This window comes from Chenopodium quinoa, unplaced genomic scaffold (genome assembly GCF_001683475.1).
Source record: "Chenopodium quinoa cultivar QQ74 unplaced genomic scaffold, ASM168347v1, whole genome shotgun sequence".
Lineage (NCBI taxonomy): Eukaryota > Viridiplantae > Streptophyta > Magnoliopsida > Caryophyllales > Amaranthaceae > Chenopodium > Chenopodium quinoa.
Genome location: NW_018743920.1, coordinates 82244 through 97969, shown reverse-complemented (window position 1 = coordinate 97969; position 15726 = coordinate 82244). Strand labels below are relative to the sequence as shown.

The 15726-nt window shown below is 34.6% G+C and overlaps 2 protein-coding genes and 1 non-coding gene across 3 annotated transcripts; all 3 read right to left on the bottom strand.

The window, feature by feature from the left end:
* Positions 1-175: 175 nt before the first annotated feature.
* LOC110687726 (trihelix transcription factor ASIL1-like) lies at positions 176-1651 on the bottom strand. The gene has a single exon (XM_021864344.1). The coding sequence runs from the start codon at positions 1638-1640 to the stop codon at positions 603-605; it is 1038 nt and encodes a 345-aa protein (XP_021720036.1). The 5' UTR covers positions 1641-1651; the 3' UTR covers positions 176-602.
* An 834-nt stretch (positions 1652-2485) lies between these two features.
* On the bottom strand, positions 2486-2558 carry TRNAV-UAC. The gene has a single exon. It is a non-coding gene; the product is annotated as a tRNA-Val (tRNA).
* A 1317-nt stretch (positions 2559-3875) lies between these two features.
* On the bottom strand, positions 3876-14673 carry LOC110687725 (phosphatidylinositol/phosphatidylcholine transfer protein SFH9-like). The gene is made up of 16 exons (XM_021864343.1): positions 14032-14673; positions 13548-13583; positions 13143-13446; positions 9979-10078; positions 8099-8365; positions 7930-8007; positions 7713-7814; positions 7582-7631; positions 7386-7479; positions 7196-7285; positions 7019-7105; positions 6218-6302; positions 5348-5781; positions 5183-5257; positions 4261-4400; positions 3876-4174 (listed from the first exon to the last, which is right to left on the bottom strand). The coding sequence occupies exons 1-15, from the start codon at positions 14051-14053 to the stop codon at positions 4347-4349; spliced, it is 1878 nt and encodes a 625-aa protein (XP_021720035.1). The 5' UTR covers positions 14054-14673; the 3' UTR covers positions 3876-4174; positions 4261-4346.
* Between the last annotated feature and the right edge of the window lie 1053 nt (positions 14674-15726).

Here is a 15726-nt window from a genome sequence, read left to right as displayed (position 1 = left end):
TTCATTTTTTAATTGTTGGCAGGAAAATGTTAACAGTTAAAAAATAGTTCAAAAACCAATAAACTACTGTAATTTGGAAGTGTTGACTTTTATAAGTACTATTAAAACTACTCCGTAATGAACAGTTAGTCACAATGTACTGTACATAAAAGCAGCAGAACATAACTCGGAAGTGTTTGAACATGCAAAGTAAAGACAAGATTCTTTTAAACACCAAAAAAAAAAAAAGACAAGATTCTTTTGAAGAACATCATTTTTGTTATTCTGAGTTCTTCTCAACTTCATACAGTACAATTTAGTAAATCATAGTTTTGATATCACTATGAAGTACAGTACTTGGTATATTACAAGATTGACCCTACTCAATATTACAAAACTACACCCAAAGTACCATTTCTACTTTCAGAGACTACCAAATAAAAATGCAGATCATCCATCATCAACCTAAACTTTATTGCAAGTTTGTAACACAAAATTAACAACAAGAAAAATAAATTACTCTCTTTGGATTCGATTCGATACTAATAATTCCGTTACAAGTATAATTTGAACTAGTAACGGGACAACTAACTTGGGACATAAAAAAAAATTGAAAGTTTTGATCACAAATCTGGACTCATCATCTTCATCTTCTTTTGAGAGGAAGAAGCAGCAGCAGAAGCATCAGTAAAAGCCTTGTTAATCAACTGAATAGTTTTATGTTGATAAACAAGAATCATCTCCCTCTTCTTACTCTCCATTTCAATCCTCAATCTTTGATTATCTCTCATGAAATCCAATTTCTTCTTCTCAATTCTGACAAAATTCTCAGCAAATCCCCTGAATTGAGCACCCAATTGAGCCATGAAATTCCTCCCATTTTCTCTCTCCTGAACCCCACCAACCTCCTCATCTCCATCTTCAAAGCCAACCTCATCATCATCACCTTCCCAATAACTCTTCCGCTTGTTGAGACCTCCAAAATCACCCCCTCTTCTTCCGAAACCCCTCTTCAAATCCCTCCTCAGCTTCTCCATACTCCCGAAGCGAACACCCCCGCCTTCCTCGTCATCATCGTCGCTACCGTGTCTGACATAATGATTACTATTATTGTTACCATTGACATCGTAGTACCTGCTGCTGTTATTATTATTGTCAGCGGGAGCGATAGCGGAGATGGGGAGAGGACCCCGCTCGAGCTGATCCATCAGACTAAAATAGATCCAAGGATGATTGTGGTAATTGAAATTAGGACCCATCTTCTGCTTTTCGGCACGGTACCGCTTTCGAAGCTTCTCGATCTTGTGGCGGCACTGAGTGCCGGACTTAGAGGGGTCGTCAAGGCCGCAACGAGCAGCGACAGTGATGGCGACTTCCTCCCATTGAGAGGCTTTTAATTGGCCGCGTTTGAGGGAGTACCATTTTTCTTGGTAAGCTTTGATGAGGTTCAGGGTTTCTTCGTGGGACCATGGGATTGGTTGGGGTTTTTTGAGGGGTGAGTATGAGAGGGCTTGGATGATTGGTGGTGGTGGTGGTGGTGGGGTTGATGTGGTGGTGGTTGTGATTGCGGCGGTGGTGGGAGGTGAGGGAGGTGGTGATTGTGGTGGTGGTGATTGGGGTTGGGGTTGGGGTTGGGGTTCGGGTTGAGGAGAGGAGGACATTGTGGGAGGAGAGAGAAAAGGGAGGAGAGAGAAAGGGAGAAAAGATGGGGTGGTGGTGAATGGTGGTGTGGTGGTGGGTGAAGGTGGGGTTCATAGGAGGTTGGGTGAATGGATTGGGGGGTTTGGTGAGATGGGTAGTTAATGGACCCGACCCATTTGGGGTGGGTGGGTTTTGACCCATGTGATGCGGATTTAAAAGCCGATAGCGAGTATTTTTGTAACCAAGTATTTGGACCGACTGATAATGAGTAGTTACGTTAATCAAAGTGTTGGGGTTAAAACTTAGAACATAACACAACAATGCTTGTGGGGATGGTTTACTCCTAATTAGAATTTAACCTGGATCAAGTTCGGATTAGTTGAATTCTAATATCTTGATTAAATAGCATGGTCGCGCAAATGGAGCAGTTTATTTATTTATTTTTTTTTAATTTGTACAATGATGTATATAATATTCGATTTAAAACTATAGCGTCTATTTTCGTCATGGTCTGAAGGGACGAAGTAACACAAAAAGGTGTATGCTCTCCTTGCTCACACTATGAAGCGAAGCAGAGCAAAAGGAAGATCTTTTAGACGGTTTTTAACAATATTGTTACCTTGTCGGCGTGGCGTGGTGAAGAATTTTTCTAAATGTAAATTGATCTGTTTTCACCATTGCTTTCGAGAAACAAATTAGACAACGTATTTTGTAGCTTTTTTTTTTTTTTTTTTTTTTTTTTTTTTTTTTGTAATAATAGCCATAATCGTTCTTTCATGTATTAATGGTTTAACTCTTAAAATGGTTCGTTCTCAAGGTAGATTTATGGAAAACATTCAAAAATAAATAAATTAAAACGCAGAGTTGTTGCTGCCCAGGATCGAACTGGGGACCTTCAGTGTGTAAGACTGACGTGATAACCACTACACCACAGCAACTTTGACTAATACCTTTTACTGGTAGCGCAATTAATCATCATAATTTTGCAAATTGTTGTTTTGCAGCGCATAAAAAATTGAATAAATGGATCTCACTTTAATTTTAGATCCAAGCTTGATTAGTTGTCTTTATAATTATCCACATGCTTAAGTATTTACCATCCAAAACCAAAAGCAAAGGCATTATATTTTTTTTTTTGGTGAGAAATACAAGGATATTTATTTTATAATATAATGTAAGATAAGAACCGTAAAAATATAATAACTTTATTATCCTAATATTTCGTATTGAATTACAATAAGGTGTACATGAGCTATGAGATAGACTAATAAAATTATTGCGAGGCAATAGATTGAAATTCCTCGTACAAAGACATAACAAGTCACCTAATTTTATCAAACGAAGTACGTGAATTCTCCTCATATGGTAGTAAAAACTTGCAAATTTTATCATACATTTGTCAAAGGTGGTATTTTGACGTGAACATCCTCATAATTATCACAAAAATAGAAAATTACAAGGATTCAAAGCAAAATTTACATCCATGAATTTGAAGAGCTACAATTAACATCTAATATGCTACTTAGGTCTTCATTTGTTGGCCTTACATAAACTCATTTTAGAAATTTTAAGGGTTGATAAGATAACTAACGGAAGATAAGTTCAATTAGGGGTTATTAAGAGCAACTCAAGTTCAATTTGAAATTAAAATAAGTTTTTATTAAGTGCAAATCAAATGAATCAAACATGCTCTTATGTATATAGGCAAAAAGAATATGAGTAGATGAAAATCCTATGACTGTCGAGTATATTGGGAAAATAGGCGTTTGAAGGGCCAGTATAATGAATTTGAGATCCATAGTTGTCTATCAAGCTAGGCCAATCGCAAAGTTTGTCATGGAATCAAGTGCACAAATTAAACATACTGTACAAATAATAGTAGATATATGCTATATAGACTGATGAGATCTTGTATCAAATGCTAAGTGAAATAGAGAAGAAACAAACAATTGAATTGTCTTTTTATTCGCACAGTCGCATTAAGTGGAGCATTGGACACCTTTTGAAATTCACTTTTCATCATACTTCATAAGTTCATATAGAGAGTATGTAGTTTCCAAAATTCCAAATCCTGTTTTCCTTCCAAAACAATCATCACAGTTTTAAACACTTCATTTAGATACACTAGAGTAAATGGGTTTAATTCAAACCGCTAATATGAATCTGATGGTGTGCGCAAAAAATTTATAAGTGCAAAACAACAAAATAAAAAAAAGACAGGTAATAATGTAAAAAGAAAAAAAAAAAAAAAAAAAAAAAAAAAGAAGAGGGGAATTTATTTCCTATCCCCTTGCATATTTTATAGCATTTCCAATTCTAATACAGTACAAAATTAGGCCATATCTATTGTTACATCTTGATATTCTCTCGTTTTTGTTGAAAACGGTATTATGTATCGTTCCCTTAAATCCTAATCTAAAATCTCTAGCTTTAAATTTTGTATGGCCGATCTATACACACAAGCAAAATCTAGTTAGCTATACACACAATTCTGTGAAATGACTGCACTGCACTGGAGTCCGCTCGAGCAGTCGGAGCAATAAATTAAAAATACCTGCAAGGGTAGTCATAACATGCAAAGATCAGATAAGAAAAAAAAAGAAAGAGGGCAAATAGAGGCAAAGGAATCAAGCAAGTTACCAGCTGTAAGAATTTGTAGTCATTAGTCAGCAACGTCAATGTTGAAGGAAGTAACAAACACGCACATAATACTATTTTGATCCATCCTATCGACTTTCTGAAGGGGCAGGTTTCCAACTTCTCCTCCAACACGTTGGTCTCTGTAACAAATACGGTAATCTCAGCAAATGGGATTCAAGCGATAATTTATCTTGGATCATAGAAAAAAACTATTATTACACAATACATGGATAAAAATTTTCATTTAATTTCCAGACCAGTAGATGATTTGAAAACATGAAGAAAGCGTTTTAAGCAGTTGTAGCTGATGGGATGCATGCTAAAGGAAAGCCATAAAGCCCCAAATGCTTTAAAGTCTTCTGCAGATTTGTCAAATTTTGCTTACTGAACAACTCCTTGAGATATAATAGTAGCTAGGATACTCATATTCAGCTGCCCTAAAAATAATTGATTCCGCCTCTCCCCTTTATATAGAAAGAGAGTTGATGGGAAGGTTACTAGCTCATCCAAGTCCATCTCGTTTTCCTCTCTTTCCAGTTTCTTCTACTCATTATGGTAGGATTGATGGCATGAAATTCAGCAAATAAATGTAGCTAATGCTGCATTTTAGCAAAATTCTCTCCTCTAGTTTTTGTGGTAGCATTTTAATTACTTGAATATCATACCATTTGAAGCTTTCATATACCATCTATGTTTGAGACACAGAAGAGATGAAAATGGAACTAATTATTTATATTGATGGCAGTTTGACAAGTGAACCCCCCTTATAAAGGTCGTAAATGGCTAAAAGTTAAGGAGTATAAGGTCAGCTAAAATCACCAAACTAATTTGATTAACAAGCTCACAGGTATTTTTTTATTTTTTTTATTTTTTTATTTTCACAACCAGATATATAATAGTATTTCGGCAAATGAGAGCTTACATGCATGCTGCTTTCCCTTAGATTTTCCAGTGACTCAGCAAGCTCTACTTGCTTTGATGCTGTTGCAAACAGGGCCTGTTCCAGATAGAATCAAAGTAAGAACCTATAAACATGCTAACAACTTGGAAAACACATCTCAGTAAGTAGATATAATAATGCTTTTACCTTCTTCGTCTTCTGCAAGTCATACTCTATAGCTTTGATTCTTTTTAACGACTCAACAAGTGTTGCCTCTTTATCTGGAGGGATTCTTGTAGGTTTATTTACGAGGTCTGTCACCATCTGCTCTAAATGCTGAAGCCTTTTCCAGCAAGGATTAAGCAGAGAGTCCTCAATCTTCTGAACAACAGCTGGAATTTCGAAACCTGGCTCTTGCTCAGACTCAGACTCTGGCTCTGACTGTCTAGCTGCTAAATCAACAGGCTCGCACTGCACCTTTGGCTGATTATCTTTTAGTCTAAGCGCCCAAAGTTTTCCCAAGGAACGAAATAAAATTTGCAAACATGCAAAAAATTTGAATACGAAGCCAGCTGGTAAACCCCTCACATCAGGAATGACTTTCAGAGACCTCGTTTCTTCGCTCTTTCCAAACGCATGATCTGCTCACAACTTCCAAATTAGGTGGCTTGTAATGTCTAGTCAATAAAATAAAGAATCAACTATATACGAAGTACTAAATAAGACATCCTCCCAGGAACAATGATCCCTTATGTCACAATATAAAAGATATTTACAGAATTTGTTGAAGAGATATTCAATTAAGCTTAATTGGGAATTTTGCAGTTGATAAGAGAATCAGGTTCACTTCAGGGCTAGAGTTGTCCATTAGAAAACAAACCATATCCTTCCTTTTCCCACTAATCAATTTCTAGTGAAAACTCAAGTTCAAAAAAAGTTAGGAGTTTTATGAGGACATCATGCTTACACATTGTCCTTTTGTCAAATAAACTATTGAAATCGTGTAAATGATACCAACAAGACAATGACATGTGAGAATAAATGAGAGTAAATTATAACAGACAAAGGATCACATACTTGTTAAATTAGCCTCTTCAGCTTTAGCTTTAGTTCTCACTATTTCCACTGGGTTGCCAATGCACGAAGATTCACCCAATATTACCTGGGACAGCATAAAGATGAGAGACAGAAGAATACGTGATTTCAATTATGTGTCCGTAACCTTCAAATTGTGCTAAAACTCAATGTTATTCAATAGATTGATATAAGCAATTGCAATTATACAAATGGCAATATTGATGTGAGAAGACATGTGGCTTTTCATATTTGTAGTATACATTTAGCAAATTAGCCTATATATATACACTTTTCCATCAAATGAAAGGTTTTATAGCAACTAGGTTCAATGCTCTGAATGCCTCTGGCCAGGCATTTCAGCATATCTTACGGTCTCAGCCACTCAGGAGGATATTTTCACTGGTTACCAGGTCAGCACCATATCAAACAACTTATGATCGAAAACAAGTCATATCATAATTAGTCTTGCATTTGCAGGACCCCAAACTCCCTACTCCAACCAAAAACAAAAGATAAAGGAAAATAAATAAATAATTAAACCCCACTCTGGCACACACTATGTGAACAAGCATATTGTACGTCTTGTATCACTTTCACATAGCTCCCCATTGCTCTTAGTTCATAATTAGCACCTATATTAAGCTAGCCCCATAATTAAAACAAGAGCCAAAGCTAAATACATTGACAGACTAATCATATTATTTTGGAACTTCTTTTTTGTTTCCCTCTTCCCCCAAACCCCTTAGGAAAGTAAACGGGGAGAGGGACGAAGGACGATTGGCCTTGACTTGAGAAACTTACATTATCATCCGCTGACGCTGCAATGTTAGGAATTTGGCCATCTAAATCAGGAACAACGCCGGCAAAAACCATGTCATTCCTTGTAGCCTGTGCAAGCAACGTGCATTAATTTGAAAACTTGCCAGAAAATTGTGAATAAAACAGTGTAATGCCATTAATTATTATTAGGCACAATACCTTATTAGCAAATATCTTGCTTTTCAGATCTTCACAATCAGAAGAGCTTGTAGTTCTTTTCATATACATAATTTCTTGTGAATGCACCAGCTGCAAGTAAAAACATTTATGTGATATTCTGCTTCACACTTTTAAGTCCAACTAAAGAGATGGAGAATGCCAGTGATCATAAAAAAAACAATAATCTTACTTTCATTATTTCTGGATCATTCCAGGGTCCCTTCTGATATTTAAGGCATCCGCCAGGGCAAGAGCAAGTCCCACCAACAAAATCAGGCAATTGGCTGCAGAAAGATGGTGCAATCAGCTTCTGAAACCAGAGATTGTGATTTTCTTTATTTTGAACAACAACAATAATGCAGCAATAGAAAGGAAGAATAACCTACCTGAGATCTACAAATTCCATCAACTTGCTATGGAATTTGCTGCCCAGAACCTGCCAAGTAAGAAAAATGTCAAGCTAAGAAGTTTACCTTCAAAACTTCAAAAATTAGTATAAAGTCAGAGTATATCATACATGAATCTTTGAGGTAGTCCTCGGATCAAGAAAGCTTTTCACAGTAGTCCATATCATCTTGAATCCAGCACCAGCATTTATTATAAACATCTGATGCAATGTCTGAAGAAATTTGGAGGAAAGGGGAGAACAGGTGAGCATAGATCCACTACCTTGTAAACAAAACTTTGTCCTTCGTGTAAAACAAAAATACTATCAAATTAATGGAGCAACCTACCTCAGGGTAATTGTCACCATCAATTTTCTGCATGTTCTTTATAAGATCAAGAGCAACTTTACCAAAGCTCATCCAATTCTACAAAAATCATGAATTAATAAGAACTTAGAAGAAGAGATGTTGCTTGCATAAATTATTCTGTTAAAAACTTAAGACAAATCATCCATACCACCCCATGAACATCCAATATTGTAGTTGTAGAATCAATATGTCTCTTGGCAGCAATGGAACAAGCTGGAAATTTCTCCGCAAAAGCCTTTTCAAATCCTTGTACATGATACTTTAAAAAACGCTCTATTGTGGTCACATTCATAAGCTTGGCAGTTTCAATCTTGCCAAGTCTTTCAATATAAACAGGTCGTCCATCCTTATCTACACCATGATAACCATGGGGATAGTGTCGCTGTACATCATCAAATTCTTCATAGTAGAAATCCTACAGAAAAGAGTTAAAAGAAACTTTGTGAATTTAACATTATGGAGCGCATCCAATAAGAATAACAATAGTACAAGCCTATGGGTGACAATAGATCAAAGTAAAATGTCTACACATTTCTATTTCCAGGCAGCTGCATATCAAATTAATGATCAACTACCAACAATCACTTCTCACCCGGGGACAACAAAAATAACTTCTAACATTGATATAGACGTTGATGATGTAAATGAAAGAACAAGCTATAGCCTTACTCACTTTGCTTAAATTGTACTGAAGTGAAATCATTATTCAAAGTCAAAATAGATTTTAACTAATTACTGGTTTTTTTTGTTGTTTACATTAAATTTGAATTTTACAGATAGAAGCTGAATTTTGATTACATATAACTGGTTTTAACTGATCAAAGCTGAAAAGGAAAGTATTTACCCCATTGAATGAGAGGAGAGATATTATTGATTGGGATATAAGTATATGATTGGATGAGTTTTAGTAAAGCTATTATGGTCTAATCTGCATTCGAGTATTCTTATGTTTCCACTTTACTTACGTATCCTTGCAAATTTGGAGAGATTTGTTTATTTAAGAATGAAGGGAAGAAATTTCCTCCATTTCTGATTTCCCTCACCCTCATTATATGTCTACCAAACAAAGGAGAAATTCTCGGCCTCTAATAGCTTGAGTCTTCTATGACTAATAATGCCTATTGATATCAAATTGTGCTTAGAATTGAAGTTTTGTTGTTATCAATAGAATTTTTTGTTGGTATAAAGATGATACCATCTTAATACAACTTAATACCAGCAAGGCAGCAAGTGTTATTTGAGTCATTGATGACTCAAACAAAGGCATAGAATTTCTCCCAAACACAGGGACAAAAGGGTGGCGCAAATAAAAAAAAAGTGGTGTCCAATTAACAGCCATAATTTTCTGCGAGATTCTGCTGATAAGTTGTACTTAGAGAGGGGTGGCTTTAGCTTTTAAAAGGAGAAAAATAGATAAGAGAATTATAAAATACAGTTTGTTCCACAGAGTAGGGTTGGAGATACAAATTATGAGTGAAAGGTGTCGCATAAATGGAATAAAGTAAAAAAGTGAGTACAACTTAGGAAGACAATAGTAGTCACATAACCATATACTTCCTCCGTATTTTAATAGTTGCAACACACACTTTTCACGGTATTTAAGAATAGTGGGGTTCACATGATTTAATATACTTTAAAATGGGGTGATGGGTTGTTAGAAGTATAATTTAGTGGGCCATGTACTTTAAATAAGAGAAACAGTACAACTTTTCCTCAAAATAACTTTCTAAATATAGTGTGTTGCAAGTATTGTGACATTTCCATTTTAGGGATGTGTTGCAAGTATTGTGACATTTCCATTTTAGGGAAGTGTTGCAAGTATTAAGAAACGGAGGAAGTAGAATATCAACACCAAGTTCTCAAGCAAATACACTTATTTCTTGAAAAGAAACTTCAACTATATACAGCTATTATCTTTGGAGTTACAATTGAGAGGCCAACTTTTGTTAAAAGAGCTTAATAATTGATATCCCTTTTTCTTTAATGTAAAATTTATTGTTGATACGAAGTATTTGAAAACTTTTTTACCTGTACAATAGTATCTACTCCATTTTCTTTCCTCCATTTGATCATTTCTTCCCACATATGAATAGTTTTATCAAGGTCAAACTTCCTTGCTTTCAAAAATCTGCAAGAAATGACACATTTCTGTTCAAAAATAGTCACAGTGAACAGAAAAACATCACATGTCAATTGAAGACTAATACATTAACCGGATCATAACTAATTTAATGAACACTACAGTCCAAGGTTTAGATGGGTTCACGTAACCTACAAGTTAGCTTTATATTGCCAACAGTTAACGCTCCGTGAAGCTAACAGATGCTCAACTAAGCCAACATGGTTGTGTTTTAGCAATAGTACTAGAGTTTGGCAAAAGCATCATGATTACAAGTTTTATCGAGGAGATGTGCATCTCTTTTTTTTAATTAGATGAATATAAAGTAAAAATTTCATTTACATAAGCCATTTGGGGCAAACATCATATACGTAGTATATGAACTACCAAGGAGATATATCTATTTTCAATTACCTAGGGGGGGAAAAACGCCTCCATTTACATGATCCATGTGGGGAAATATATTAATACCAACCGTGTGAAAGGATCATTTACAACAATTAGATCATTGGAATCGGAAAGTTGATATCATTTCCATTTATATGCCACATAAATAACGTTTTCAATTATCCAAAACACGTGCCTAATAATTACTGTAACATTTCCACTCGATGAGCTAATTTTTTTAGAAACATACCACACCAATGTGGAAGGAAGCAGAAAAAATGCTAACAGGTGGGTCGGACATTGCTTATCCACCATTCTAGAAATTAAAAGCTCTCTCTAGGAAATTTAAATTGCCTTAATTGTCAGAAGGATCATAATTTTTCCATTTCAAATAATACAACAAATCTGTCTGTAGACTGAAATTAGATATTCCAAATAATTTTGAACACATGTTTATATTCAGCCCATTGTCCTAAATTAGTCATATTCTTGATACGATAAATCTCCTGGCTGATTGTTTGCAATGATTGATACCAGGATAACCACCAAACCAATTCTTGATGGAGAGCAGAATTCAGTGACCTTAACAGCTTACAAATCAAAATAACTTACGAATACTTAACTCATGCTTTGTTCATATGGTAGATTAATGAAAAGATTCATAAATTCCCTAAACAATCCAATACTAGGAGGATAACTGAATCTGGACCAGTATTCTTCCATTTAGATTACCTACATTCTAGTCTTCTAAGCAACACTGTTCTCATTTCTCAACCTCAGGAATATACTACAAAAGTAACCTGGCACAATGAAGCAAAATCTAAGCAATTAAAAATCACAGAACTATTCGAACTATATTTGATAAACCTGAAAGCCACCCTTGTACAGCAAGAATTGTCAAATTTGGAGTAATAATTAACTGACAAATATTATCATATATCTTCTCTTTCGAAGATTTTCCTTATCAGCCATACACCATAGTTGAAGCAAAAACTAGCATGCTTGACTATGTAACGAAAGCCTAAAGGGCCATGATTCTGAGCATCCAGCTGAAAGTGAATTTTATTGGAATTTGTAAGAAATCTCTCAAAACCACATCTAGGACTTCCTAGTCTCCTCTATATTAGTTGCTTTCCAGACAGGATGTTTTGGCTCTAGCTTTTCTTTTACACATAGGTGACAATTCCTTCCATATCAATATTAGAGTCTTTCCTTGGAGTTTTGGTGAAGATTATCATTCAGGATTATATGGAGAAGTTTTTCATACTAAATCTAGAATTGCCCCTCTATGGGAACAAACTTACATAGAATAGTGTTCATACTATTTAGAGTTGGAGGGGGTATTTCTTTGTTACTAATCAGCTAAGGGATTAAAAAAAAAAAAAAAAAAAGGTCTCCACCACAATGCTTGGATAAATAGTCAAAGGGCATTGAGATAACCATATTAGCACTTTTTGAGGGTGACATTAATCATGTCCTTAAGTATCCATTCGAGCTAACAGAAAAAGGTTGGAGTAGGTTATTAGGCCCTGTTTGTTTGATGTAAAACATATTTTCAAGGAAAACCACAATTGCAAGTTAATTTTACCTTGTTTGGATCCTTACAAGAAAAATTATAAATAGGAGTGAAAATGTGAGGATGGATGAGAGGATAGTAAAGGATGAGGGAGGAATATGTGGCTTCCTTTATTTTGTAAAGGTGAATGTTTTCTACCATTAAGGATGCAATTTTCCACTATTAGGAAAATTGTTTTCCACCCCTTCACAAACCAAACAAAGAAATATGGAAAGTGATTTTCCATGAAAACATTTTACATCGAACTAGATGGGGCCTTCATGTTTAGATCTTTTATTCTATGTACCATGACTCCTTCAATATAACAGATATTGGATAATTCTACAGTAATTTTTCCACAATAAGCAATGACAGGGCAAGATGCACATGTCAAGTTGCAAGCTGAGAGCCTGACACTGGAATAGTAGAAGATGTTAATGTTTCTCAATGTATAACAAAATTCTCTCTTAATGATTCATGCCAACCCTGAGTAATCAAAGAATTATTCTGAATTTTTTTCTAGCCACACTGTGACCATTAACCCATAACCACATTTTATTGGACCATAGAAATAGCTGCTGGTTTGTTCTCATACAATATGAATCAACAACACACATATCACTATATCAGACTTTGTAAATAATCCAATATAAAAGATATAATATTCTTGAATCCTACAAGGTGTCAATTAGTTCATGATATACTGCACTGTGCAGTCAAACTCTTTGAGACAGAAATCTAGGAAAACCATAGGAGAACAAGCTCGGACTATGAGGCTCCGAGATTACTCCAACTTTTAGCTGTCATTTAATCCGTGTTTTAATTTGTGTACCAATTCAAAGTATGAAACTCATATTTTTCTTAATTTTTCATCACTGCTGACCAGCTGACATCTAATCCAAGGTTGGTACCAATTCAAAGTATGAAATTCATATTCTATGTGAAACATCAATCATTGCAAAATTCCTTATAAAAAAATTAAATCCTGATTATCCAAATACACCTAGAAGTTTTTGCATCATAATAATTATATCACAATTCACATACTAGCACCTAAATAAAATATTTCAAAAAAAAAAAAAAAGATTTAATAATAGCATAATATAAAACATGCATTTTTGTTTTTCTCACCTAAGCATGGTATGATAATCATCCAGATGATGTGGAAGCATATTCTTCTCCACCAAAACCAGCCGAAACGCATCAACAGCCTCTTCCTCCTTCTCATCCCTAAAATCGTCGATGGCGATCGAGGCGAATTTACAATCAGCCACTCGCTTGCCTCTCTTCTTGAGGCCATGCGCCAATTTTGTCGAAGCACTCGCCGCTTTCTTTCTCAAACTCTTGATCCTCGTTCTTCTGATTGGCTCATCCTCAGAAACCTCAATCTCAGACTTTCTCCCCCTCTCTTCTTCTCGAATCAAATGAATATCCTCTAAATTCGTCATAAATCATCCAAATTCAATCAAAATTAATCAAAATCAATGCAAAATTGATTAATTTTAATATCTTAAATTCAATCAAATGCGAAAATACCTGGCATTGCTGAATTTTCTTCTGCTGGTAAAATTTCTACATTCAAACATATGGAAAGGTCAGTATATCAATACAGATTATGCAGATCTAAGCAAGATTTTTAGCTTTACTTCAATCTTAAGTGATCTTATTTAATTATTATTTTTTTATTAAATTAAATTAATTAAAGCTCAAAAATAGTTTACATACCAAGAAAACCGAAAAATTCAAACAAAAAAAGGAATCTGAAAAAAAAAATTAAAAAAAAAAATAACAACGAAAAGAAGAAGATCGCGGCAGTAGTGTGTACTCGTAACACTTTTTCTCTCTCCTCTGACTAATTCAAGAACGGTAAAACCGATACGAAAGCGATTGAATAATAAATTTTTTTTTACAGAAATCGAGAAAAATGGAATTAAAATTGAATTGAATTGAATTACACAATAATAACAAAAACCGACGCATTAATTGCAATGAAAAAAGGAATCTGAGCAAAAAAAAAAACCTGAGAATGATGCTACATTCATTCAATGGAGCTGAAACATCGTTTTCATCATCATCAATCTATCGATCAGCTGGTAAAAAAAACGCCAAAAAAAATTGAATTAAAATTTTCTCTCTCTAGAATTTTCTCTCTCTAAGTTTTCTCTCTCTACTATAGCGTTGGTGTCGGCTAGAGGAAGGAAGGAAGTTTTTTGTTGTTGTTGTTGTTGCTTCTGGAAAGAGGAGAGAGAAAGTGAGGGGAGGAAGGAAAGAGGGAGAGAAGGAGGAGAGAGAGAGTGAAAAGTGTGGGAGTCGTTGTCGAGAGAGGAGAGAGAAATTGCCAGAAACGGAAAGGTTCCGTCACGGTCGAGGGGAGAGGGAGTAGTCTCCGTCAATCAAGTCTGAGTTTTGTTTCGTAGGTTTTTTTTTTGGTAATTAAAAAATGGTTAACGGCGGCTGTACGATTACGGATTTTTTTGTATACGGAAATACGGTGTGGGTTTGGGATTTTGGATGTGGGTGAGGGTGAGGGTACGTACAAATCTAATTCTACGGTTGTCCGTGTTTTAGGTTGTCAATTAGTTCATGAGAGTGGCAAAAACTAATTTTCCGTCTAACATTATGGTTTCACGTTAGGAATTTCTCTTGTAAAATAATACAACCGTAACTATTTGTTTTCAGCAGTATCACCTTTTATAGTATATGTGCAAAATGGTATGTCATCCATCAAAGAAGGTATCTCGAGGAATAATTCGTCCATATTCATTATTATACTATTTTTATATTAATTATTAATTTTTTTTTCAAAATACATAATTTTTCTATTTTTATTTACAATAACACAATACTTTTGCACATATTGTATAAAAAGTTGTACTGCTGATAGCAAATAGTTGATGTTGTATTATTTTGCACACACCGTTAATAGTTGGGATTATTTTAAGCCAAATTTCAAAAAAAAAAAAAAAAGTTAAGCTAGGTTAATTAATTAGTTAGTTAATGGGTGTGGTATATACATATATATAGATATATATATATGATCAAAACCTCAGTTTACGTTTTTTAATCTTTTATAACTCTCATTACGCCGAAATAATGAAGAAAAAATGAATTTTAAAAGAAATAAAAATGACAAGTCTAACCTAACTTGTCTATAAGAAGGGTATTAATGTCATTTTGAATGATGCATTTTCTCTACTTCTGCTCATCACACAATCTCTTTTTTAATTTTTATTTCCCATTCACATAATCTTCTTAATGCATGTACATCCCTTACATTATGTTTCGTTTACTCTGTAGTCTGTAACTCTGTACTATAAAACGGAATAAGTATTAATTAATAATTAAAAAAAGAAAGAACAAAACAATAACGTAACAAGTAGCTAGAGGTACAGAAATAAACAAAGAATAAACACTAGATCAAGTCTAATTAATAAGGTACGTAGCTACACTGTATATGTACATGAATAATAATTCATCTCATAATTATGCTATGTCGTACGTACGTTAGCTGTGGAAGTCATTAAATACTCCTCGCAAATCGAGTGATCCAAATGATGAATACATAATACACGAATACGTGATGAGTGATGCATGCTGCTGCGGAATGAACAAAGAGCGTGACTTTTTCATTCCGTGTGTTGTAATTAGTTCAACTGTAAAACAACTCTCTTTTTTTATAGTAGTATTTGTTAAATAAGGCAAAAGCTAAGAAGCT